This window comes from Ambystoma mexicanum, chromosome 7q (assembly GCF_040938575.1).
Source record: "Ambystoma mexicanum isolate Mex_15411 chromosome 7q, UKY_AmexF1_1, whole genome shotgun sequence".
Taxonomy (NCBI): domain Eukaryota; kingdom Metazoa; phylum Chordata; class Amphibia; order Caudata; family Ambystomatidae; genus Ambystoma; species Ambystoma mexicanum.
This window is the reverse complement of record NC_090941.1, coordinates 530,798,696-530,825,891: the sequence shown is the minus strand read 5'-3', so window position 1 is coordinate 530,825,891 and position 27,196 is coordinate 530,798,696. Positions and strand designations below refer to the sequence as shown.

Genomic DNA, 27,196 nt, shown 5'->3' with positions numbered 1-27,196 from the left:
CTGCAGGTTAAGTGAGTTAAATTCAATTGCCTGACCTTGCATAAGCCTGTTAGTGAGACATGCCTGATCTTCATTACTCAATGCCTCCAGTCCCCTCTTCTTCACCCCAGTACTAGAGCGGTGTTTGCAATAGGACGTGTGTACTACTCTTACGTGCCTCTTCCTCTTCTCAGTACTTGGTGGGAAACTACAGGAAAGAATGGGATAAGATTGACAATAACCCATGAAGACTGAGGGAGGGTCGGGTACGTCAAGTGTTAGTGAAGGGGGATACCATGCCTCCCCATCAGGTACCAATTCCTCGAACCTATTACCACCTGCGTCATTAACCTCCCCTATTACTAGTGTCAGATTGAAAGACAGCAGCACATGCCTTGGGAAGAATTCAGTTTGCCTATACGGTCCTAAAATGTACCTGGCATGGCAGCCTGGTGTACAGAATGGTGCCAGTTCGATTTTATCATACGGAGCAACATTAGCTCCCAGAGGCCCAGACTTGACAATGCCTTGGTTAGAGCAGTGCACTAAAAGATAGAACGCTTGTTCCATTTGCTAGTGGTAAATATGTACCAAGTGATGTCCCTCACGCAGACACGCAGTTGCCACACAGGTATTCTCTACAACTGGGCTCAAACTGTGCACTCGCCACTAGCTAGTGGTAATGACTCTTGGCAAGTAATAAACGGCGTGCTGTCAGGCTTGGACTAGGCCCATGGCAGACCAAAAATGCAAAATGCTCGTGTGGGCCACTTTATTGGCCAATGTGGGTCTGTTTGAGGAGTTAATACACTCTGTGGCTAATAGTTTTGACCAGTGTTGCTGAATAAATATTCTTTAAAATGCACAATTTGCATCGCATTTTATCAAAAAACTCCCCCTTGGGTACTACTCAAACAGTCTGTCACAAAAGGAATGAGTTGCCATTTGCAACTGTGGGACACTTTTTCATTGGTGCCCGTGACAACTGTATGGCCCAGTCCGACCCTGTGTTGTGCCCATGTAGAGCAATGGGGGCGGGTAAGGGAAAGGGGGGTGACTTTCAATGTCTGGCTAGTTGCCTGCAACGTGACATTTGTACCCCTGCTCCAGAAAACATGCTTATGCAGGGCTGCACATCTCAGAGAAAGCCATTTTGTTAAAACGTGGTCAGAGCTTGCAAGTCTCGCACCAGTTCTAAACGACCACTTCCTCAACATAAGGGTTCCTTTCTTTAGTGGAGTCCTTGAATCACACAGCTGTAGCGAGCGTCCTCTTTTTAGTATCGTCAAAACAATTTCGCTTCTACATTACCTCACTCAGATAAACACTTCATGACTCAAAGCCATACCAAGCCAAGAACAATTCCCATGAACCGGAGCAAGATGCACATTTTTAAAACAAATACCACGATGCAATACAAAAATACAGTTGTATCATTTTTCTCCACCACACGCTGCAAAGATTGTGCACTTAAAACTCCAATTTACCAGCCTCAATGTGGCATTTCGGATTTCAGATGTATAGATCCTGGAGCTCTTAACAAGCTGCAACAGCTTCATCCAGTAGGTATCGTGCATGAGGGAGAGCAATGACTGGGGCGTGCATTTGAATCCGCTCCACCCACCCCACATTACACCCGCTTTAAAATGTTTAATGTAGTTTAATGCACGACAGATTTAGGTATGTAAATAAATAGTGCTCAGCGATCAACATGCAGCCACTTAAGCACAATGGCATGCTACTGAACACGATGGGGGTTAGTGAAACAGACAAAGGGACACATTCTAATGACAAGGTTACTATGTAGCATTCATGTTCATAGTAAAACCTTAATGAGATGGTCTTGATCACTCTCCAGAAAATAGTCCCCTGCCGACACACTACACAGCTCCTTCCTGCTCTTCAACAACGTCTTGACAGAACGAAGAACACCTTCGCTGAAGCCCTAGAAGCAGACAAAAGTCACAATTTACCACTGCGTGTAATTTACCATTTATTCAACTTCTGATAAAGGTTTTACAACAGTATTTTTAAAGACAGCAAAACCCTGTTTGTGTTACTTCCTATTATGTCCAATTTTTATATTGTGCAACAAGCCATTTTTACATTACGCGCCATAGTCGACGCTAGTACCAAACTTCTGGCCTCTACTGACAAGCACCGTAGATGGAGGTTGGTGGTAGACAGAAAGAATCCATGACATATAGATTACTTTGATGCATGCACAGTTGTACGGGTTGCAGAAGCCCCAGCTGCAGAATCCGTACACCTGGAGATTGCAGGCTCATGTTCCAGGAAAAACTGATTCCACCACGCTGGAGTACCTAGATTGTGGACTAGTTCTCACTAAATAAATGTATATACAATAATCTTGCACATAATTGTGTTTATTTTGTTGCAACTTACTTCTTTCTTAAATGATATTCTCGGCTTCAGCTGGCCATGCTGGGTCTTGCATCCACCATCCATGATTCTGATGATCTGACTGTTCAGTGGAGGCTGTGAGTACAAAGAAGTCTAAAGTAAAAGAAAAATGAATACGTTACTGATCTGGTTTAGCTTCGGCCACCATTGTGCAGATAAGCATCACCACCAGATAATACTAAAACCCAAATATATGAAGGCAGGTGTCTACATTGGAATTCCTGGACCAGGGGCTGGAAGTAGCTCCAGAGTGTCAGGAGTTACTCATAACGACGCAAAGTGGTACCTTCTGAATTAGCTTTTAGGATGGCATACTTTTAATGAATGGCTTCTAAAAAATGTGTAGAACAAGAATATTAAATGAATACCACAAAAAGATTCAAATAAAGACTTTTGAAAAATGCTACTTTTTTTATAGTGATTGAATTCTTCGAGACCCCCTACAAGCAAGTTTCTGCTCCTGTCACACCACGGAAACTACTCTCATGAATATCTCCAACTTCATCGCCTCTGCTAAGCACTCCAACCTATCCTCCATCCTAATTTTCCTTGACCCGTCTTCTGCCTTTGACACATTCGATCACGCTGATCTCCTTAATACTCTCTTTCTTCTTGGGATTCACAATGGAGCCATGGCCTACCTTGAACCTCGCCAATTCTCCTTCTCCTGGAGCAAGGACATCTCTCAACTAACTCCTGTAACTGTTGGTGTTCCACAAGGCCCTGCGTTGGGTCTGCTCCTCTTTACTTTCTATGCCTCTGCTCTTGGGGCATCTCTTTGGGGTCTTGTATCAATTCTTTGCAGACAATCCCCAAATCATCTTCTCTTTTGCTGAACACTCCTCTGATCTATCACATTTTCAAACAGTCTCTCTGCCATTAAATATTGGATGGCTTTGCACTTGCTGATGTTAAACTAACAAAACAGAGCTCTTCTCCTCTGTCAAAAGCTCTCTCTCATCTCTTCCTCTGCCTAGCCACTCTCGCCTACTCTTCTTCAGCTAGAAACCTCAGCGTCATCTATGACCCTTCTCACACCTTCATCTCCGAAACTGGAACAGCAGTCTGCCCCAGCCTCCTAAATATTAGGCGATTCAGGCAACTCCTTCCTTTCAACACCGCCAAGCATCTCGTAACCACTCTCGTCCTCTCTAAACTGGACTTATGTGCCAGCATCCACTTTGGTCTCCCCAACTATACTTTCTGTCCCCTCAACAAGATCATTAACTTCGCTACTAGGACTCTCCTTGAACTCCATCACTTCTCACCTACTTCCTCGTACTGTCACCAGGCTGGCTGACTGATAAAGCAGAAGTGGGCCAGATAAAAATTTCTTCTCCTGATTCAAAAATCTATCCATGGTAAGGCACCTCTGTATCTATCCACCTCTATCCAACTCTACAAACCTTTTTATAATCTACGCTCTGCCTCCTCGACTAGCCTTGCGGCTCTTCGCCCTCCCTGTGCTTCCTCTCGCTTCTGCTCTTTCTCTCTTCTTGCTCCACTTGTATGGCATTTTCTTCCCCCCAGATATCCGAGAAACAGTCCACACTGATTTGTCCAAAAATAAACTAAAAGCCTACTTCCTTGCCTCACTTCCTCTGCCTCCAATCTAGCATTTCACCCATCATGGTAAAAACCCCTTGTGTTGAATCATATGGATCCCTCACTGAATTCCTGCCTGAAGTCTCCTCCCAGGTGGCCAGGGAAAGGCAGATGCTTCCTGATCCGGACTGTGGGGGTGGTGCTGTGCGGTCGGATTATCTGGGAGGAGAAAAGGCTCAGGGAGGTGAGACGAATCCAGGGGATGAGACACAGTATTTGCCTTTTTTTGAAGGAGACGTTGTTCAACTCCCGCAATATATAATGGCTTGTTGCCACCATAACCCTTTGGTTGCCCAGGTTAACCCTCTTAGTGTGGGTACAATTAGTCAGAAACCCTGTGTGAATAAAACAGATAGACAACCCATTCAAATTCAGGGATCTCAGGCAATTGAAAATTCGCCTAACTCCCAAAAGTGTAATGAAAGGAGGTTTGTAAATGTTAACAGCATTTCATCTAAAAATCTATATTCCTCTTCACCAACCAGTTTGATGACTGATTCACATAATATTCCCTTAGTAGAGGTTATTGGAAAGAGAGATCCAAATCCAAGTAGAAAACCAGTTAAGAAAACTAATTTTGTTATTCAGTACTTCAAGTCCCATAATTCCCTCAGTACTGGGACAAGGAAGAGGGATGCAGAGGAACAAAGCTGAAGTGATCAGTCATTAACCTAAATGACCCATATATGAGGTAGACTGAAGCTTAAATGGCCCCCTCAGGTGCAGGCATAAGAGAAGCCGAAGAAGCAATGTATGCTTTGCGAACCGTTGTAGTTGGAGGCAGGGCAGGAGGAGTGAGAGGACCCTAGGACCACTGCGGGTCCTGAGAGGGTCTGTTCCTCTCGTTATCCCCCTTAGAGAGGCTGCACAGCGGGAAGCGCGAAAGAAGAACGCTTCACCCCAGAGAGCGCAGTGTGCAGGGTTCCCGTAGCGGGAAGCAGGCATTGCAGAGAATGCTGAGAGGTCTCAGGTGGCTTGGTCATCCCAGGGACTCTCAGGAGTACAAGAGGTTACAAGTGCACTTGGCATCCGCGAGGGTGGACTAAAAGGACCCGTGCTCGAAAAAAGCCAAGTGAAAGCAGCTTACCCAATGGGTCCACCACTTTACTTAAGAGTAGCTTCAGAATGTTCAGATGCTGGTTGTGTGTCCCTAGCCAGCTGAGTCATTTGCGTATGAATGAAAGCGGTATTGCTGTTGAATACCAAACTAGCAGAAAACGAAAGTGGTGTTCAGTGAAACAAAGTAACTGTGATATTCATTTTGTGAATCTATGGAAGTCACAACAACCCGCTGGGGGAACTACCTTGCAAACCGAGGTGTGCAAGCAATTCCCAAGCCAAAAGAAAGTTAAACCTGGCAAGTTAAAGACAACAAATATTGCCAAAGGCCAGAGGGAAATGAGGATCCCAAGGGTTGCAAAAAGACATTGTTGTTTTGGGAAAATAATACCCGAGTTAAACTCACATTGCCATGGCCAAGGCAGAAGCAGGACAATACTTTATCCTGACCACTATTTTGTTATTGATGCAGACTAGAAAGAAAGGTGGCAAACAGGCTGCCCTTCTGGAACTAGCAATCCAGAGGGAGATGAGCATTGTCTGTAGAGCAGTTCTAATGTGGATCAATGTGAATATTGTATTCCCTGAAAGCTGCTAAAATGTTGATACCAAAGAAGAAGTTATTATTCTAATTTGGAAGTTACCATTGAAGCACCTTTCTGTTAGGGTGTTTTTTAAATTTATGTTTTACATTTTATTTATTTACATAGCGCCAGAGCCTGCAGACATCAGGGCGCTGGGAACACAAAGACTCAACAGTAAATCTGCAAGAAGGGACACAGGGAGCAGATTTAAAGAAGTTAAAGAAGTAGGCGGGCTGGCGAGTATACCCTAGGGCAAGACGTGATTGCCCAGAAGAAACCTGGTGAAAGAAAAAGCCAGGTAGTAGAAGCTGCAAGTGCTGAAGAGTGGTACTAATAGAAAACAACATTTTGAGTTGTGACATTTGGGGAAGAGTTATGAAAGCTGGCTGAAGAAAAGTTACAATTCTTCCTGCAGTTAAAATGATGGTAAACCATCCTGACCAAATTACTTGTTACTACAAATGTGAGACCGTTCTTATTCCAGGAGGAGTTTTCTCAATGCAATTTATTGAAGCAACAGAACTTTGTGAACGTGGGTGCAAGAACTTAAGAACTGTGTTGGAACTTTGTGCTAAACCGGATTTCCTTGTTTTTGTTTTGAACTGCGGAGGGAACATTTATTTGGATCTAGGGAAGGAAAGTAAGCCCAGACCGTGACACGAGACATTGATCACATGGTGAACTAGGTTATATGTTATATATTGTTGTTGAATTTAATTGCCTTATATTTCCTATTTACTTTGTTGTATAAGTGTAAGGGATCGATATCCCTTGGTTAGAGTGTTTCCTTTAGTTTATTTTAGGTAGTGAAATCCTCGTTAGGGTAGGGATAGTGAGGCGTTTACGCAACCTGTTTATTTAATAAAAGGGCTAAAGTTGAAAACTCTTTGCAAGGGTGTCTGCCTAACATACCTGACCACTCACACCAAGCACACTGTCAGTACCACCTACCTTCACGCAAAAATGTCCAATGTTAGTTGTCCTTAATCTATGCATGTCCACTTTTGCACTGCTTCCCGGCAAATCTGATTTGTTATCTATTGTACGTTCTTTTGTGATCAACAGAGCATTATTCCTCATTTATATAAATAACTATTGGTAGGGGGCATGGCTTGGCGCCATAACGGTCGGTCTGGCTCTCTAAGAGCTCTCGGCCGTGTCCACGCGCCTGCATCAATATGCCCCAGTGAAAGCTGACCCACGGCTAATCTACAAATTGCCCTCAGCCCCCCGGAGTGGCCCTGGCACACAATGGCCTAGCAGCCCACGGATCCGCCGGAGTCCCGAGATGCGCGCCGGTCTTGCTCTGAGCAAGAGCTGCAGAATTACCCCCGCATCCAAGATGGCGGGCGCAACTTCAAGGTAGATCCACCCAGCACTGCTCCTCATGGAGCCCACTGCCAGCGACCGCCAGCCTCCTGTATCCAACTCCTGCCATCCCTCCCGCTGGCTGAGCACTGCGGATCGGCAGCGACGGACCCTTAACCTGGTGTGCAGCCTTCCCCGCTCTAGTCCCACACCTGCTGCAGGCTCCTGCCGCACTCTGTTTGCCGGCTCCGCTCCTGCGGCCCCGAACCTGCGTGAGGCGCAAAGCACTGCTGCAGGCAGAAGCGGATGAGACGGCACGGCGGGGGCTCATCCCCCCCAACACAGCTGGCGAGCTCGCTGGGGGCATCTCTGAGGGCCCCACCACCAGCTAGAGGACGACCTTGCAGTACCCACCAGAGCGGTGCCACGGGGGGCGAGGGGACCGCCCCTCCCATCACCGGCCCGGAAGTCGGCCAGCTGGCGAGAAGCAGCCCAGTACCCGGAGGCTGAAGGCACTATACGCACCTGTGTCTCACCCTGACCTGAGGCCCGGGTCGGTGGAACGGAGGCACCCCTGGACTCTCGCTGCAGGGCCTGTGCCAGCACAGCTGGCGTAGCTCACCGGAGGCATCTTTGAGGGCCCCCCCACCAGCAAGAGGGAGACCAGGCGGGACCCGCTGGAGCAGCTGCTGCGTGGGGTGAGGGGACCGCCCCTTCCATCACCGGCTCAGAGGTTGGCCAACAGGCGTGACGCAGCCCAGAACCCGGAGGCCAAAGGTACTTCCCCCGGTGGCCCATCCGCACCTGTGTCTCACCCTGAACTGAGGCCCGGGTCGGTGAAGCTGAGGCACCCCTGGACTCTCGCTGCAGGGCCTGCGCTGGCGGGAGAACGCCCCTGGCCCTCACCCCCATAAACCAACCGAGCCATAGCCCGAGGTAGGGCAGCACTTGCTGCAGCTGCACAAGACACTCTGAGCCCTGCCTGACATCTCCCCTATGCCCTGCTCAATGAGACCCATGAGGCCTGCTCCCAGCTAGTCTGTAGTCCTGTGGGGAACCTTCCCCATGCACCAGCCTTCCTACCACTTCCCAACTGCCTCGCTGGGACCCCTACTACACACTTGCAGATCCGCAACCATAGGGCCTTACCTGGGGGCTCCGAGGGAGGCGCCTGAAAGCCCCACGCAGCTCCACAAGCGACCGCTACCGTCCCCACCCCACAAGCCCTTGGACTCTGCACCTTCCAGGCATTTGAAGCCCAGCAATCTTACACCACGCTAGGCCTTCGTCCCGCTCCACTGGGGCGGGGGATCAGGGGCCGTACGGTAACCCAATCCGGCGCCCATTACCTGGCGGATAGCTAGGAAGCCTCCCGACCTGGGGTTCCACCTAGCACCAATCAACCTGCAACCCAGAATGTCCAGGAACCCCAGACCCCCGAAACAAGCAGACATCACATCCCTATTCTCGGCGACCATGGCTGACAAATCCAAACACGGAGAGTGCTCCGAGGAACCCAGCCTGGGGGCACACGGGGAACCCAGCCCTGACCAAACGACGCATGGAGTCACAAAAGGGGACCTTCAAGACCTCCTTGTGGTAATCATCAAAGAATACCAAAAAGGGACTGAGTGTCAGGGGCAGACCCAAGAAAAGACAACAGTTGCAGATGAAACACACAGAAAAGGCCAAGACAGGTAAATGTGTGTGTGCTGTGCACCATGCTCCAGTTAAAAATACTGTAAAATCATTGAGAACCGTCAGGAGCGCTATATTGCCTTACAGGAGGCTGCTTTGTCCTCTCTGTAGGAAAACAGCACGACAAAACTACATTGCCCAGCATGCCTTGAGAAACCCACGGAGGAGTACGTGCGCAGAGGACCGCAGGCGAAAATTTCACGTGAGGGGCCCAGCACCACCAGATAAAGCATCCGGCCCCACGCCTACCAAAAGATAAGTCAGGGAGGCGCTGCAGAGGGAGCTGGGGAAGCGCAGGGGGCACCTTATACTCCGCCCATACCGATCGCCCATGCGCCTGGAGAAAGAGATAAGTAACTCCCGCTTGGAGGAGGAGCTGAGCTCGGCGTTGCAATACTTCTCAGAACAAGTGTAAAACGCGTTCCGTGTGTGTTCAGTAAACGAAAGGGGAATTACAGGAGCTGCAAGCCACGCGCGGCGAAGCTCGTGTTGGCATTATTGGGCAGCAGTTTTGTTTTGGAGGAAGTTTAGTGATACCAATCTGCAGACCATCACGTGCGGTATTACATGCTATTGAGAGTGTGTGTGTGTGTGTGAATGCACGAGTGCAGTGTGAAGAGAGTGACTGTATGAGGCCATAATACAGGCAATAACACTGTTCTTCCTTTGTAGCATGGACTTTGCTTGAACTACTAACAAGGCGCCGCATGAGACTGACAGCATCCGACTGGTGACGATAAGGACCACCTTACCGGACCTGGACAGCAACTAAAAGCTAAGACTGCATGTGTAGATGTTTCATGTCAGTGACTTGTTAGCTGACACCTTGTAATTGTGCCTAGCTCTACGTGAGTCTTAACATAGTTGGCAGAACTGTTCTTGGGCATAAAGTTGTAACACTGTGTGCTAATATTGAGACACCATGGAAGTTGCCTTGTGGGACAGAAGTCAAAGGTGTGCAGCAATCTAACCATCCCCAACCTCCCCAGTCCTGTCCATAACCTCTACCTAATCCTTTTTCCGGTTACCCTATTCCCCCCTTCCTAATCAATCAACGAGACCCTAACCCTCTTTCCCCTCTCTGGTCGCGAATGTCTGTGTAAGCACTGACTTGCAGGCATCAAGACCATAGTGGGGGTGGTTGGTTATTTCCACTCCTGCACCAGGAACCTGCATGACCCTTGACACCGAGGAACTGAAAAGCAAGATCTCATAAGCGGGTGGGGGAAAATCGAAACCAGAACCGAGAAAATTGAAACCACCCTGTTCAAACAGAACTTTGAAATCGGCGAGGGGGCGTATAGAATCTGGGCACTGGAGGCCAGGTGTGAGGCCCTGCAGCTCAAACAGGAGGATGCTGAGAACAGATTCAGGCGCAACAACATCCGCCTGCGAGGAATGCCCCCCACAGTCCCAGACGAGGATCTAGGGGCCTATGCTAACGACATCCTATGCTTTATCCTAACTCTTCCAGACGGGGCTTCCCTGGAACTCGACAGAGTGCACAGAACCAGGGCCAGGCAAAGCAGCGCCTCCCCTCCGGACATCTTGGTAAGGGTGCATTTCTATAAATTGAAAGAAGAGATCATGCGTGAATCCAGAAATTCCTCCCGCATACTCTTCTGGGACGCTGTTATCTCCCTATACCAGGACCTAGCTGCAGTCACCCTGACGAAGAGGAAAGCCTTGAAGCCACTAACGGAATGGCTCCATGAGAGGAAGGTCACATACCGCTGGGGATACCCCACTTCCCTTACCTTCTCATGGGAAGGAAAAACCCGACACATCCTCACTCCCAGAGAAGCGGCAAGCTTCATGAACCCCAAGGAGGAGCCGGCCGAGAGAGACAAGGCCGCCCAGAATCCGGTGGGGGAACAGCGGGAGCCCCTAAAATCCTGGACCCGCGTTGAGAGGCGATGCAGACCGCAGGGTCCTCCTGCCAAAAACAAGAACAGCAATGACTGAGCCAGAGGGTGCCCCCTCCAGGCCACAAACTTGGCTGCTCCAGGGTCCCCTACAGCTCGACTCCCACGCCAGGCAAAGGCCTCACGAGAGAACCACGACATCCACAAACACAGCAATAACACCGACCCCTCGGGGGTCCCTCCGTGGAATTTCCGGCATTCTCAGATGCCCCCGGGCCACCAGCAGCCCCCTGGCAGCCTGGCAGATCGATGCAGTCAGTACCACCCCGGGCTGCAATTTCCTTCAGTTTCACTGGTTACACAGGAGGCGCTGTTGCCTCTCGTTGACTTGGCGCGTTGGACCGGCCGCCTGCCCCGTTGGCTGAAGAAGTTCTTTCAGTTGGGGTAGGGGAGAGGATACGGGGAGGGGGGTCTCTTCGCAGAAGAGGGACAAACGGGACGGGGGAATCGATGCAAGGGGAGTTGTCGATGCACCATCTCATAAGGATCACATATGGGGACCCAGGATAAGATCTTAAATGTAACGACCTAAACGCCCCCAGGAAGAGAAAACTTGTCGAACACAGACTTGCCCGACACGGATCAGACGTCGTCTTCCTCCAAGAAACTCATCTCACAGAGCCAGACGAGAAGTGTATAAACTTACGAAGCTATCCGAGACACTTCTTTGCCTTAGTGAAGCAAAAGAAAAGGGAGGTCGCTATCCTGATTAGCAGCAACCTGCCTCTGACTCAAGTCTCTACCAAAAAGGACCCGGGGGCAGATACCTGCTGCTCAGGGGTCTCTGGTGGAAATGCCGATTACCTTTCTGGCCATCTACAGCCTCAACAAGGAGCAAGGCCCCTTTCTCCGCAGGCTGCTTCCAGTCATAGCCTCCTTCGCCAGGGAGCAACTGCTGATCGGGGGCAACTTCAACCTCCCACCGGACCCAAGCCTGGACAAAACTCTCCCATCGTCCAGAGCGGACTTTGTCTGCTGGCTATGGCGGAATTCTTGAGGGAAACAGAAACCATAGACATGTAGAGACCACTGAACCCAGGAGCGAGAGACTATACATTCCTCTCATACGTCCACAAAGGATACTCGAGAATTCACCTGGTGCTGGCTTCGAGTCCTCTGGCACCTGACATTATCAGGGAAAATTAGCATCACCAGAGGCACCAGGCAAGGATGCCCATTCTCCCCGCTCATATTCGCGCTCTCCATGGAGCCCTTAGCCAGCAGAATTCGGCACAACCCGGCGATCCAGGGCCTGGACTTCAAGGGAAAATCCTGTAAAACGGCCCTCTATGCAGACGATATATTGCTTACGCTCACCCAAGCGGAGGTTTCCATGCAGGCCCTGCGGCAGGAGCTGGAGGAGTTCAGAGAAGCCTTGGGGTTCACGATAAACATTGCAAAGTCTACAGCTATGGGCATTAACGTGCCAGAAAGCCTAAAAAAAACACCTGCAAGCCGCATTTCCGATCCCGTGGGCCACAACTCAGATAGTCTACTTGGGGGTGCAGATCCCAAGCAAGTCCAAGAACATCTACAAAGCAAACTTCCCGCAGCTGATCAGAGAACTCAAAGACGACCTGGGACGCTGGAGCAAGCAGGAAATCTCCTGGTTTGGCCACATCACGATGCTAAAAATTAACCTACTCCCAAGGCTACTATACCTCTGCCTGGCGCTCCCCACAACTTCCCATAAGAAAGCCCTGCTAAAACTGCAGAGAGAGAGATCCTGAAATATGTCTGGGAGGGCAAGAAACCGCGAATCCCGAGACGCATCATGCTTCGCGGCCCTCCATTGGGCGGACTAGGGGTCCCAGACATCGCAAGGTACTGCCTTGCGGCCCAGCTCTCGCACGCGTTCGCATGGAAGACGACCACCAACCGTGCCAGATGGCTGAAGTTAGAAGAGGACTGGAGCTCCACCCCGATCGACGCGCTACCCCATGTGAGAGACCGGAACCACCCCTGGAACGAGGGTCCACTACCGGCAACATGGAATACCGTGTCAAGTTGGAGGAAAGCAGACCGCCTCTGGAAATGCAGAAGCCCGATGGGCCCGCTCACCCCCATCTGGGGCAACCCGGACTTCTCCCCTGGGATGGCCCCGCAAAACTTTCATAGGTGGCTTGAGGGCGGCCTGAGAACCATGGCGGACTTCTTCGAGAGCGGTTATCTGCTGGAATTTGAGGCCTGTAAAACTAAATTCCAGATCCCCGAGACGGAGAGATTTCGATATGCCCAATTTAGACACTGGCTATCCAGCGGTGCGGCTAAGAACTTGGTGGCAGAGAGATAAGCGCCCTTGAGCGGACACTCACATCGGGCCCTCCCAAAGGGAAAATGTCAACCCTATACAAACTGTTGGACAAATCGGACCCGACCAAAAAGGAGCCCTATATGCTCAAATGGGAGGGGGACATCGACAGAGCCATCAAGACTGAGGAATGGATCTAGATCTGGGCCCGAGCAGACAAAAGCTCCAAATGCATGACAAACAGAGAGGGCGCTTACAAGGTGTGTTACAGATGGTACCGCACACCAGAGACCATGAACAAATTCGACTCAGCCATTCCCCCACAATGCTGGAGAGGTTGCCCCGACCGGGGTACACTGTTCCACCTGCTCTGGTCCTGCCCGAAGTCCTCTTCGTTCTGGAAATCGGTGCTTGAACAAACCAAAGGGATAACAGGCCTCACAATCCCCTGGGACCCAGGCATTGTTCTCTTAGGAGGCACAGGTGAGGGCCAATATCCACTCCCAGGCCACATAGCAGACCTGTGCATCCAGCTCCTGATGGCTGCACAAATCTCCCTCACCAGGCTCTGGAAAAACCCAGAGGGCCCTGCTATACAAATGTGGTGGTCGAAATGCTGGGAAACTGTGGCTGCCGGAAAAAATTGCAGCCATAAGATTCGGCAACTCTTCCAAGTTCGAACGGGTCTGGACCCCCTTCCTGGACTACGCACAGAAAATACCCGGGCTTGGCGAGGCAGCCCCCCACCCTCCACTGGATGGGGGACCAGGTCTGAAGAACAGATCTCAAGGCGGGCCAGCCGGTCGAACCCTCACAACCAGCAAGTAGAAATAAGCCTCCCCAGACCACCCCCAACCGCCCCGGCACACTGGATGGACTGGGCCTTGACGGATCCCTGATCCTGAATAAACGCTATGACTCCCCCCTGCAACCTAATACACCATGACTATCAGCTATCCCCCTGTTACGCCTCCGGCCCGGCTCCCCCCGGATCCCCTCGTCCCCATAAGACTCCCCCCTTTGTTGGGTGACTATGTTTCCCTTGTTTCCTATTCTGTCCCCTCTCCTGCTACCTTCCCCTTAATTGCATGTTTGTTGTATGTGTGTTGTAAAAGGCAACCTTGAAGATGTATTGCTTAACTTGCATGTTTAAAAACCAATAAAAACATAATTGGAAAAAAAAATAACTACTGGTAAATAAATAAAATACTGAGGTTTGCACATCTCAAAATAGCCACTGTGGAGTGCCTGAAAGATAATGGAACTTGGATGCTTCTTTTCAAACCGTAACACCTAACTCTGAGGGTTAGACATTAAACACAGATTGAAAACATCTGATATCTGGATTTCAAAGCAAACTAAAAGCTAGTTTCCTATTGACTGACAAGTGCCTGGGAAACATTAACCTACTAACTGAAACGACAAAACGTGGTAGGGTTAGATTTATTGGTGAAATGATGGCCTATGAAATGTAGATAAGCAGCACAATCGCATTAGCATCATTAAGAGTGCTCCTTATTAGGATTAAGTTTTAACTAATTGCAAAAACGTTTCTCATATAAATGTTCAATCATAGTTAAATAAAGAGAAAGAAATGTCCATCACAGTGTGACACTTTCTTGGATACCAGCAACAACAAAGCAGATATTGGGCAGCTTTATAATTTCAATTTATGTCAAAAGAAAGACATCTCTTGTGTATACGTGTCTATGATTAAAATCTATTAAGCAATACCTGCTTCATAAAAAGTCATGAATAGACCATGTGTTTCTTTCTCCAAGTCTGATCCAAATAGCTGACCCGTTCACCAAATGTGGCTGTTTCGGGAGTGATCACTTTCCTATTCTCCTTGCGTTACGTCTTCCTTTGTCCTCCTATGAACCATTACCCTCCTTGGCCTTTACTATGGTGGCAAGGAGAGGCCTCCTAATAAGTACCAAAGCATGTAGATATTTTATGGCAATGTGGGAACGGGAACTGAAAGTGATGAAAGAAGAGGGTGAAACTTTAACTGCAAAATTATAACATCAAGTTGAACATGTGTTTTAATACACTCCTTTCAAAGGGCCAAATAGTGGGATTTTCTATAAACATAAACAACTATGATAGCAGGATTCAGAAGGCAAAGGCCTCCAAGAGACATTTGCTTTAAAGAGTCATCTACACAGTCGTCTTACTTAGAGGCAAAGAGGAAAATCATACTCCAATACAAAAGTCCCTTAAATTGATCAGGAGGGAGACGCATATAAATAGAAATCAGGCTTTGGTTGGGAGCCTGATTGGAAATGATGTGTTTAACTTCCGGTCAATGATGGGAGATGCCATTAACAAGAAACATTGTATAGTGGGGGGGGGGGGGGTGAGGGGAGAGTGTCATATTGAGACACAGGTGTGGGAGCAATAAATGGCGGAAAAATATTCCCTCCCAGAAAAGGAAGAGAAATGTACACTTGAGGATTTAGGGGCTCAGATAGAAGTGACATGCTATTGGGACTATGACGACGTCTGCTGGGCAATTAAGAAAAGCAAAAGCCTTGCGAGCCCCAGGCCCGATAACATTCCACCTATACTTATCAAACAAAATCTTGATCTTTGAGCCCATCCACTTGGGGAACTCTTCAAACATATCTGTTACACTTACACGGTCCCAGTCACATGGAAACAATCTCACATTATGCCAATTTAGAAAGGAGATAAAACGAAACCATCGAACTTCAGGTCAATTGCCTTGCTAGATTCCTCCAGTAAAATGTTTGCAACTCTGCTATTGAAGGAACTAAAACTACAGATAAATACCCTAAAGTTACTATCCCCCTGCCAGGTAGGTTTTCGTGCTGAGATGGGTACCCCCTTAAACACCTTTGCCATGGCACATATGTGGGGTGCCGTAAAAAGAAAGCTTTGGGTACCGTATACATGGCCTCTATTGACATGTCAAATGCGTTTTACACGGTCAGTAGAGATCGGCTTTGGGGGGAAGCTTTGGGCGGCAGCTATTACATCTAACATAATTTGTCTGCTTGTTTTGCTGCATACAGATACAACAGTCAGAGTAAAACTCTACAGGGAGGGCTCAATGTCTGCCTGGGTACCCACGAATGTTGGTTTGAGGCAGGGTTGTGTGATGGCACCTACTCTTCATAAGCTTTGCACAGCAGGCATGACATGGCTTAGGTTGGGAAAGGTGGTATTGGATTGGATAGCATTTGCGGACGACATTGTTCTCTTTGATCTTACCCGAATTGGACTGCAAACAAAATTGGCACTATTCCACACATATGCGGTCGAAAATAATGTAAAAGTCAACCGATCTAAAGCAAGAGTTCTAGTTTTCTCTACCAAATGCCGTCCAAAAATCCTTTCCTGGAGAGTGGGTGATGACCCTCTTATGAGAGTAAACTCCTTCACTTATTTGTGGTATGCAGTTAGCAAGTCAACATCTAAGCAAACAGGGATACAACTAGCAAATTAAAATTATGGATCTCTCTTAGCGAAAATGAAAAGGATAAATGTCCAACTTTGTTTATTTTGCATGAAATCCCTAATCCAGTTCTACTTAATGCAAGCAGAACCAACCATTCTTTACGGGTTAGACATCATTCTAATAGATCTGAATGAAAAATTAGCATACAAAAGTATGTTATGGAAAAATAAGTTGGGCTTGGCAAATTCTGTTCCTAACGCTGTAGTGAGGCATGCCTTTGGGCTGGTTTCACTGGCCACCAGAGCTAAATGGAGGAAACGGTCGGACTATGCTAAGCTTCTTAACCCGCCTGACTAATCATTATGAAGGGTGGCGCGCAGAGCAAACACACACCTCAGGTAACATATGATCAAGCTTAAGGAGGAAATGATTGTTCTCTTGGATCTCATAGGGTCATCTAAACAAGAACTGGCTATCAACCCAGCCAGCACGAAAAAGAAGCTATTTCAGCAAGACTGTGCTAAAACCTACAAGGAACAAGCCACTTACAGTTTTTATAAGGAATAGGCAAAGCTGAACTATAAAAGGGAATGTACATCTAAATACTTGCTTATTTTCCCTTGCCCAAGAAAAATAAACATGTATTTGCATTTTCGTATAAATCAGCTCCCGACCCTGCAGAGAGTCGTTGGCTGGAAAATGAGGCAAGGAAAGAAGGACTGTAGGTTTTGTGGCAAAGAAAACCTAAGATAAACCACAAAACATCTGATAAAGGGGTGCACAGCTTTAAAGGAAAATAGAGCTAAACATCTGGGCATAACTATGGGCAATGAAGCACTTTGGGCAAGTTTGATGGGAGCCAACTTACAAAGTTTTATACTGGCACTATGTGGGCTTCTTGGTATCATCACAAAAAAAGCTCCAGTTATTAAACTTCGGGGATGTAACCGAAGGAAGCTAATTGAAGCTAGACCTTCCATTTCCCCCCAGTCTCCACCCGCTTTCTTCCCCTTTCTTACCAACATAAAGATTATAAATGTGTGGCCATCCTTGCATCATAATAAAAAGCCCCAGTGAGTAAATCCAAGGGACGTAAGAGAAGAAAGTTGTTTGAATTAGATCGTCTTTTCCACTTAGTCTTCCCCCTTTTTTCGATATATTTGGGTTTTGTTTTCTTTTTCTTATCTCTAGTTTTGTATTTATGCCATACTTTGTGATGAAATATATATTTTAAATGTTCTCATTTAAGAAGAAATGTAATATGAATCATGCATTGTTGTTATACAAATGTTATAATGTGAACGGTTTCCATTTGCTTGTTTGTGGATACCAAAACACAATAAAAATATTTAAAAAATAAATAAATACCTGCTTCATAATATTATTATTAACAGAGCTGAAACTGCAATGTTGCTCACACATCACTTGTGTTGCGGGAATGGCAACAAAGCTGATCTGGTACTGCCACAATGCCTGAAAACCAAAGAGGCATCAACAGATATATCAGATGATAAAGGCACAAAACACGGATAAAAAACCCAAATAAAACGAATTTAACTACTAAACCACCTCACAGGTGAAAACACTGGGCTGACCCACTGCATCAGAGGGAAGCCTGCTAGCAATCTGATCCCTTAAATTTCATAAAGATACAGGCTCTGATGGATTTTCCCCATTTGTTTATAAAAAAAATTCTCCCGTTTGTGCCAACTGTTGTGCTGACTTTGCAACTCCTTTTTTTATCTCTGGGCATGGACAGGGAGGGTGCAATCTTGCTTATCCCCCAACAGGTTAAATACCAAGAACTCTGCTGAACTAATAGCTTTCCTCCATTTGGACACCAAGAAGCATTGGCAAGCTGCCTTAAATTGCAGTTGTCAATGTTAGTCGAGGCTAATCAATCACGGTTTCTTCCAATGAGACAAGCACTACATAAAAACAGGAAGACTATTAATATAATGGACAAGATCACAATATTCAGAAGATATTGTGCCATTATTCAATTTTTAGGTGACGAAAAGGCTTTTTGACAGGATGAACCAGGGCTTTTTGGCAGGCACCCTGAAGGCGAAGTTTGTTTGTGGATATGTTCTGCATTAACTATGTAGCAAACACTTCCAGAATGTACACGCATGGCCAGCTTGTCCATCGTTTTCAATTCTTGAGAGGTATTCAAAGGGATTCAATTTTTCACCTCTACTTTGGCCCTTTCACTTGAGCCCCTCACTACTCTTGTCCGGAACAATGCAATTATCAAAGTGGTCACATTGCAAGCAGCGCAATTAAGATGGGGATATCTGTGCATGATGTCCTTGTAAAAATGTAAATCTACAAACAGTGCATGCCTCTCTCACAAGGGAGTTATACAATTTCCCTATTGCGTCTGGCTTTGAAGTTGCCCTCCAAAAGTTTGAAATCCTTAACCAGACAAAGCTCCCTCAATCAATAAGTGATTAGAGCAGTCGTTCCCTTATTAATGGGCCAAAAACACATCATGTGGTCCAACATACTGAATGTGTGCATGATTTCTATGGTGCCAACTCCCCCAAAGATTCGAATGAAAATGCAAAAGATGTGTTTGATCATTGGCAAATACATTATCTCTTGTTTAGGAAAGATTGCTGTAGTCAAAATGAACTCACCCTTCGACTACTGTACTTGTTCCAAGCTTTACCAATAGGTCTTACTGACACTGATATATTAAACCCACAACCATCATTCATTTAAATTCATGAACGTTATTCGTTCTCCTAAGAGCTACTCCAGAGACCAAAGACTGAGGGAGGAGTAACGTGTTTCCACATCACCTTTAACTGCATCTATGTCCTTTGCTCGACGGAAATGAGTTTGACAGCTGGTCAAAGTAATTTGTTTGACCCATAAACCCCCTTCCCCACATATACCAGTCCTAACATATTTGGGGAAAGTGCTGTATAGCGGGTCATGTCACCTAGGGTGACTAAGTGGACCATCCTTCAAACTCATTACCGTCCATCAAGGGACTGGATACCCCTTTAACTATCATCCTTCCCAACTAAACATAAAATAGATGAATAGTGTGTCAAAACTTTGGGTAAACAAGGTTGGGAACTAGATTACGTTCTGGCGGCAAATACATATGGGAGGTACTGTAGATGAAAAACCTCAGAAGCTCAATTCTTTATATCCGAATCCGGTTAAAGAAATGGTCCTGAAAATGTTTGATAACCATGGAATGACAACTGGGTCCGCCACCTTTCCTTCACCAGTCACGATGACCATTGGTAACCCAGAATTCTCTCATGTTATTGTAAAGGGAGATTTCTCAATAGGGCATCTGCACCCACCTAGCAGACCTCTTCAAAAACAACACCATAGGATTCTTTGAGAGTTGGAAAAAGGGTATTTGATGGAGTAATATGAAAGGATTCATTATTAGCAGCCCAGACACCAAGCGCCTTATCATATCAACAAGGTAAGGGAATCAGGAAGCTTACTTGGTTAAAAAGAAAAAGTGAATGGGGGCATCATGTCAATGTTGCAATCATTGCCCTGAAAAGCTTGGGAATACACTGCATCAACATTGAAAGTGAGAGCTACATAGACCTTTGCATGAAAAGGAGTAGAAAACTACCTGAAGGATGTTATGAACAAGGATTTGCCAGAACCAAAACAGGACCCCCGATGCTTGAGGCATGAGCAAGAGAATTTTGTAGGTGGGATTTAACCCTGGAACTACCGTGATACACTTCAACTAAAAACTAATTCCCGGAAATAAGGAAAGGGAGATTCGCACTACATTCAATAAGGCCCGGATTTGAAAAAGGCGCCAATGAAACGCCGAAACACGTGTCATCCATATGGGCAGAACATATATCAAATAAATTAAGAAAATATACTTGAAGAAACTTGACTATGTACTTTTATTCATTTACAACAGAAATTTGGCGCAAAGAGGTGTAGGCACAAACAAACTACTGCTTACTTTACAAACGGAGCTGAGGGACTCTATGTCTCCGTGTTGACCTACATCCTTGCGACACAAGAATAAAATAATAAAATAAGAAAACCATTGCCAACCTTAATAGCACTAACATACAGGTCGCGAGAGTACACCTTATGAGATCCCCACTCAAGAAGTTCCTCACTCAGTAGAGATGTTTTTAAAATAGTTTGTATGCATCATGTGCAAGGAATTATGCTATAAAAGCATCAAAGTATTGCACCAAACTTCCTCATGCCTCCATAACTTTAATAATGTCGAGTCTCCATACTGTTGAAGGGAGTGCGGACGGGACATGGAATGTTAGTCAATATATGGTGAACGTGTCCTGAAACTGGAAAATTTGGGTGGGTGGAGGGAAAGCGTTGGATTATTGGAAGTTGCCAGTGGAGGGACATCAAGAAGGTGCTATTGGGATTCCTGATGCTGGACCAATTCCACTCTGGTACCTCCATTAATGCCAGGCTGATTAGGGAGATCGTTTGCTGGACAATTTGGACGTTTCCTCCTCTTAGTGTCGATCTGAAGGCTGTACTCCACAAGCTAAGATGGCAAGAAACTGACCAGTGAAGGCAATGGCACTACTTGCTCACAATGGAATTACTTGCTCACAAAATCCATGGCCAGACTAATATGTTTCATAAGCCTCTCTCAATTTGTACACATTACATCAGATATAAGAAAAGACCTGAGAGCTCTGAACCTGTTCCACCACTGAAAGTGTTGTCAATAGTGTAACATGGTTCTAACATTCAACATACGCAGATACAACTCCAACACGCAGATGCAGGTATTGGACAGCCCAATGTCACCCTAAACCTCATAGATGCTATTAGGAACTGAAGACCATCTCCATGAATCTGTGGAATCCCATTTTTAGACAAACCTGAATGTATATAATTCATATGAGGGCATTTTGCTCAAATAGAATGGAATTATTTCATTTTGCACTTTTTTAAGTGAAGTGATTTTTCTCAATTGGCTTCCGTTTTAATTCCAATTGTTTTGTATTCAAAGAGGGAGCCCCTGATACTTCTTTTACCTCCCATTAGACACACCCTTTGCCTTCATCCTGTTCTACCACATGGTATTCATCCACGTCCCATGCTCGCCTTTCAATCTGTGATCCCTGCTTACCGAATGTATATTACAGCGAAAATGTAATTGGAGTAGGACTGCTCATCATTCTGTTATCTCCTAGAGCAGAGATAATTAACGGTCCTTTGGGCCGTCGCGCCGCATGGTAAACTGTGAAAGGCTCCATTAAGTATTCTGGCCTTTTGAAATAAAGCTTTTTGTTTTTAACTTTTTTTAACTCTTTTTTTGTTGTTTAAAAGGCTCATCCGTGCATGTTTCTTACGGTCGGAATTTATTGCATGCCCAAAAAGTTATGAAATTTAACAGCTCATTCGAGGTTTAACTATGATGCACCATTGCCAGTTGACAAATGCAGACAAGTGGGTTAATTTTTTTTAGATTGAGCAAATCTTTTAAGACAATTGTTACCCTAGTGTGCCCAGTAGCAGATTGCGTAGTCTGAAACTACTTGATAAAGTAGAACAAAACAACCAAGGCGGCAAAGACTGCTGCACAGAATACTGTGACAATCCCTGCCTCAGCAACCACAGTAAAATCTATCTGAACCCAACAGGAAACGCACACTTCGGAGAAAAAACAAAGTGAGACGTTGTCTGTAATGTCAAAAATGAAACAAAGCATACAATGAAAGAAGGTTTAAGTTACTTACCTGTAACTATTGTTCCTCAGCATGGGGTCTGGCATGCATTCACATGCTCATCAATATTTCTCGTCGTAAGGCTGGGAATCCTCGGTGAAAGAAAAAACAGTTTCACTTTCACTTTAAAACTGTATTTCTCCTCTAAACCAATCAATGTCCTCTGGGTCAGACTGCCCCCATCCAATGGCAGTCCTCTCCCTAAGCTCCACCCCTGGTGCCCATCTTCAGATTTGCTAAGCACGTAAACTGGCAATATGAACCAAGAAGAGCCACAGAGGGGAAGGAGGGAGGGTTTACATGTGAATCCATGCCAGACCCATGCTGGAGAACAATAGTTACAGGTAAGTAACTTAAACCATCTCCAGCATGGAGTCTGACATAGATTCACATGCTCATGAATAACGATTACACAGCAGTACATATACACAAACACAGGAGGTGGCAAGGCTCAACAGAAGCAATAAACACTCACCTCTGGCACAGACTCACCTCAAACAAACAGGTTGAGCAGCACTGATTGGCCGACTCGGGACTTCTCCCTGGAATCCCTGTTGATGCAGTAGAACCTCGTGAAGGTGTGCATGGACCTCAGATGCAGATGTCGAGCAGGGGCACACCAGAGAGAAACACTGTCGTAGCTGGCATGGCTCTGGTGGAGTGGGCTCTCGGCTGGCCTGGCAGCGGTCTGCTAGCCAGTCGATGACAGTGTATGATGCAGCTGGAGAGCCACCTGGAAATGGAAGCTTTCAACAAGGCCTTTCCCTGATTTACAGGTCCAAAGTTCACAAACAACAGAGAAGTCTTCTGAAAATCCTTTGTACATGCCACGCAGAATTTCAAGGCATGAGCAACATCCAGCGAATGCAAGGCCCTCTCCGCCGGCGACGACCGAGTCGTAAAGAAGACGGGTAACACCAAATGTTCGTTGAGGTGGAATTCCGATTTTACTTTTGGCATAAAGGTAGGGTGTGTACGCAGTAGCACCCTTGAAGCGTGGAAAGACAAGTAAGGGTGCTTGCAGGACAGGGCCTCAATCTCCCAGACCTGCCTGGCCATGGTGATAGCCACAAGGAAATCCGTCTTCCACAATACAAACTTGAGCAGAGCCTGATGCATAGGTTTGAAGGGTGCTCCCATGAGCTTAGTTAGCACAACATTGAGCTCCCAAACCGGGGCCGGAGCCTTCAGTGGCGGGAAAGTCCCTAAGAGTCCCTTGAGGAACTCCTTGACGAGCCTGTGAGACCACAGCAAAGGTCTGCCAGGAGACCTGGTGTACCTGGATATAGCAGCGAGATGCACCTTAACAGAGGCGTGAGGCAGTCCTGCTTTGGCCAAGGGAAGCAAGTATGGTAGAATTTGTGGGGCCGTGACACGCAGAGGGGTAATCTTCTGAGTCCGGCACCACACAGAGAAGCATTTCCATTTATGTCCATAGCACTTCAACGTTGACGATGCTCTGGCCCTGGCCAGGATGTCTTTATATTCTGCGGGTAAAGCATAACCTACAAATTCTAGGGCTGCAGGAGTCATGCCCTCAGGTTCAGAGACTCTGGGTCATGATGCAGAATGCCCCCCCTTGCGGGGACAGCGGCAGCTTGATGGACGGGGCCACTGACAGACGTAGTAAGTCCAGATACCAGATTTGCCTCAGCCATGGCGGGGAGATGAGTATCATCCGGCAGTGGCACGGAGTGTGTTGATCACACGAAAGAGGAGTGGAAACGGCGTGGGGGGACGCATACAGGAACCGTCTCTCCCTTGGGAACGAGAACACGTCCCCCAAGCTCCTCGGTTGAGGGAATCTGCTGGCAAACCTCTGACTCTTGGTGTTCTCCGCTGTCGCGAAGAGATCGATCTGGGGTTGCCCCCATTTGCTGAATATAAAATGCACATGGTCCTGGTGAAGTTCCAACTCGTGGCAAGAATGCAGTTCTCTGCTGAGCGAGTCCGCTATGGTGTTCTTGACTCACGCTAGATGAAACAGGACGAGGAACATGCCTTGATGAATGGCCCAGCGCCACCGGTGCTGGGTCTACTTGGAAAGTGCCGGTGAGAGGTTCCCCCTTGTTTATGGATGTAGAACATGGTGGTGGTGTTGTCAGTATACGGCCCGAAGTTCCATGACGTTGACATGGAGGTCCTTCTCCTCCGGTTGCCGCAGGCCTCTGGCGTGCAGCTGTCCAGTGTGGGCTCCCCATCCCTCTAGAGAGGCGTCCATGGTGACGGACTCCTGGTAAGGAGGAACCTAAAACGGAACTCCCTAGATGAGATGTGGCTGTACGCCCCACCACTGGATCGCACGACAGAACTCCATGTTGAGCGAGATCTTGTCTGGAAAGCTCCCCAACAGCTGCATCCCCCTCGCATCCAGGAACTCCTCAAGAGGTCTCATGTGAAGTCTGCACAGGCGAACAATTTTGATGCAGGAGGACATCATGCCCAGCAGTGATCCGATGGACTGAACCGTCGCCGTCTGCAACAATGTCAAGCGCTGTACTTTGTCCTGCATGGCTCGCACCCTCTACTCCGAGGGTGAAACCAAACACGTCACTGTGTTGAGTCGGGCACCTAAAAACAGCGCATCCTGAGATGGCGTCAAGCAAGACTTTGAATAGTTTATGGAGAACCCTAACTCTGTCAGCAGATCTTCGATGTCTTTGATGTGTGTTCTCCCGCCAGTGCACCTGAGCGGGAACGAACCAGCCAGTCATCCAGGTAGGGATATATGTGGATACCCTGTAGGTGCAGATGTGCCACCTCCGGGTCCAGGCACTCCGTAAACACCCTCGGGCTGATTTCAGGCCGAAAGGCAGAGCCTTGAACTGGTAATGCTGACCTTGAACTACTAACCGTAGGAACTTGCAGTGTTTCTTGTGAATGGGGATGTGGAAGCAGGCGTCCTCCAGATCCAACGATGTCAGAAAATCCCCTGGCCAAGCACGTGTTACAACAGGACCATCTGGAACTTTTGGGGCTTCACGTACTTGTTGAGACGACTAAGATCTAGGATCGGCCGCCACCCCACTGTTTTCTTTCGAACCAGACGGGTTCCATTGCCCATTCTTATAACATGGCCGCACCTCCAGCAGAAGCTGTGTTCCGTGTTCTTCATGTCGCTGAATCAGCAGGATACAAGGACACCTACATTGGAACTCCAAGGTGTGCCCCTGTCCGAGAGAATCCAGCACCTATCTGTCTGTCGTGATCTTTTCCCACATGCCGACAAACTTTGCCAAGCGGCCTCACACCGGGGTGCCTATGTGGTGGCCCCAGGCCACGGCCAGTTCAGGCCCGATTGGGGGGGGGTCACAGCTTTGCCCTGCGGACGGCGCTGCTACTGTCCTCCGTTGGCTTGAGATCGACCCCTGTACGCTTCTTGAGAGGAGGAGCGTGGAGGCTGTCGGTACAGCATATTATATCCCTTAGAGGATCTTGCTGGTTTACCTCTGGAAGAACTAAAGGATGACGGCCGTTGCTTCTGCAAAGTTCCCAAGGAGCGTGCCATCTCTGTGTAGGTCTTTATCGCTTGCAAATACTCGTCAACCGCCTTTCCAAAGAGGTTCTCCCCATCGAACGGCATATCCAGTACCTTAGTCTGAACGTCCAGGCGGAACTTAGTTGCCTTCAACCAACCTTGACGACGCAGGGACACCCCGTTCACCATCTGGCGGAAACCCAGGTCTGCGATGTCCACTGCTACTGTGCTGGCATGATCCGAGGCCACCTTGCCCCCCTGACAGAGCTCCAGGGGCTCGACCTTCTCGTCTTCGGGCAGGAAACCCAGAATAGGACCTAACTTGAACCATAGTTTCCGGTCGTATTGGGACAAGATGGCTAGGGCTTGAGCTGCCTGGATGGTAGAGGCTACTGTGTAAATTATTCTCTTCCCCATTGCATCAGCTTCTTCCCCTACTGGTCCGGAGGTACCATGGCAGCCGACGATGGGTTCGCCGAGTGCTTCCTGGCTGCTGCCAAGACCACCAAGTCGGGCGAGGGCTGAGACCTAAAGCACCTGGGAACTGAATCCGGGACCCTGTACTTCACCAGCCTGTCCCGCTTGGTCGGGCCACACTCGGGTTTCTCATTAGCACCAGGCCTTCCTCCCAGATGTCATCCAGGAAGGGAACAGACATGATTGTCTTTCTCCTTGACTCGCGCCGTTGGTATATGAAGCCTTCTTTCTTGGTCTCCTGAGGGGTTAACTGAAACGGCTCTGAGGCCCTTGATATAACGGAATGAAAAGATCCAACTTCGTCTGGTAGGGAGACCCTATAGGGCTCATCCGCGTGCAGAGTGGCCCTGTTGGCCGCAATATAGTGGTCGTCCTTGCCAGTGTCCGTGGCTGTGTCCGTGTCCATATTCTGGTCCAGGGCTCGGAGTGGGGTCTTTTCGTGACAAGGTGGTGGTGGAGTCGTCGGATGATGGCTACAACCAGAGCCCCCTTTGGCCTTTGTGAGAAACCTGAAGGTGTCTCACTGGCTAGTGCCCAGGGATCTATCATCCAGGTGGCCAGGATACAGCCATCGCTATTGGATACAGTTCCTGGAGGTGGACAAGTGCGGGAGGATCACCTGGATGGGGGGCCCTTGGGGAGTGGAAGTGGGACACAGGCGGGCGAGGCACGGTATCCCCTTCTTATAACACCTTTTTCCCATCCAACCATGTAGGATACTCAAAAACTCTACCCCATCCACCTTTTCCGACACAAACACCTTCTTAAATTGTAACAAACAGCAGACTACCAGAGACACTTACCTGACATGTCCCAACACCAGAGTCAGACAAAGTCAGGCAATTGACCCGAACCACACATACCTGATGGCCCTTTCCCTTCCCCACAGGGATAAAAGGTGGAGAACAAGAGCACAATACGAGCAAGGCAGACCGCACGAAGAGACAACTATCCAGGCACGGCAGTTCAAGAGAAGGAGAAAGGCGAGCAAATCGAAAGGGTCACAAGAAGATAAGTAACCTTGCCCTTTCCGTCCCAGACACGTGAAGCCTCTGTGGAAGGAAGCGTAAGACCACAAACAGCCAGCGATTGTTGCAGCAGATGTCAACGGTACACAAGAGCTTGCCTACACAGGGTAGAGAAAGACGCCTGCTTCTGTGGTACCATCCTTGACTCCCAATGCGAGGTAAACCAAGCAGTTCATCACAGCCGGTGAGTCGAGGGGAGAACTGATAAGAAACCAAACTGTGTTGAATGAAAGTCGCAA

The 27,196-nt window shown here is 47.7% G+C and overlaps 1 protein-coding gene across 3 annotated transcripts in view; it reads right to left on the bottom strand.

The window, feature by feature from the left end:
- AKAP11 (A-kinase anchoring protein 11) overlaps nucleotides 1–27,196 on the bottom strand; it is a 555,220-nt gene that overhangs the window by 431,804 nt on the left and 96,220 nt on the right. For all 3 annotated transcript variants that reach the window (XM_069640774.1, XM_069640773.1, XM_069640772.1), the window contains exons 2-3: nucleotides 2,386–2,496; nucleotides 1,808–1,924 (exon numbers count right to left, since the gene is read on the bottom strand). In XM_069640774.1, coding sequence (XP_069496875.1) covers nucleotides 1,808–1,924; nucleotides 2,386–2,448 — 180 coding nt within the window. In that variant the 5' untranslated portion in view covers nucleotides 2,449–2,496. The remainder of the gene's footprint in view (nucleotides 1–1,807; nucleotides 1,925–2,385; nucleotides 2,497–27,196) is intronic.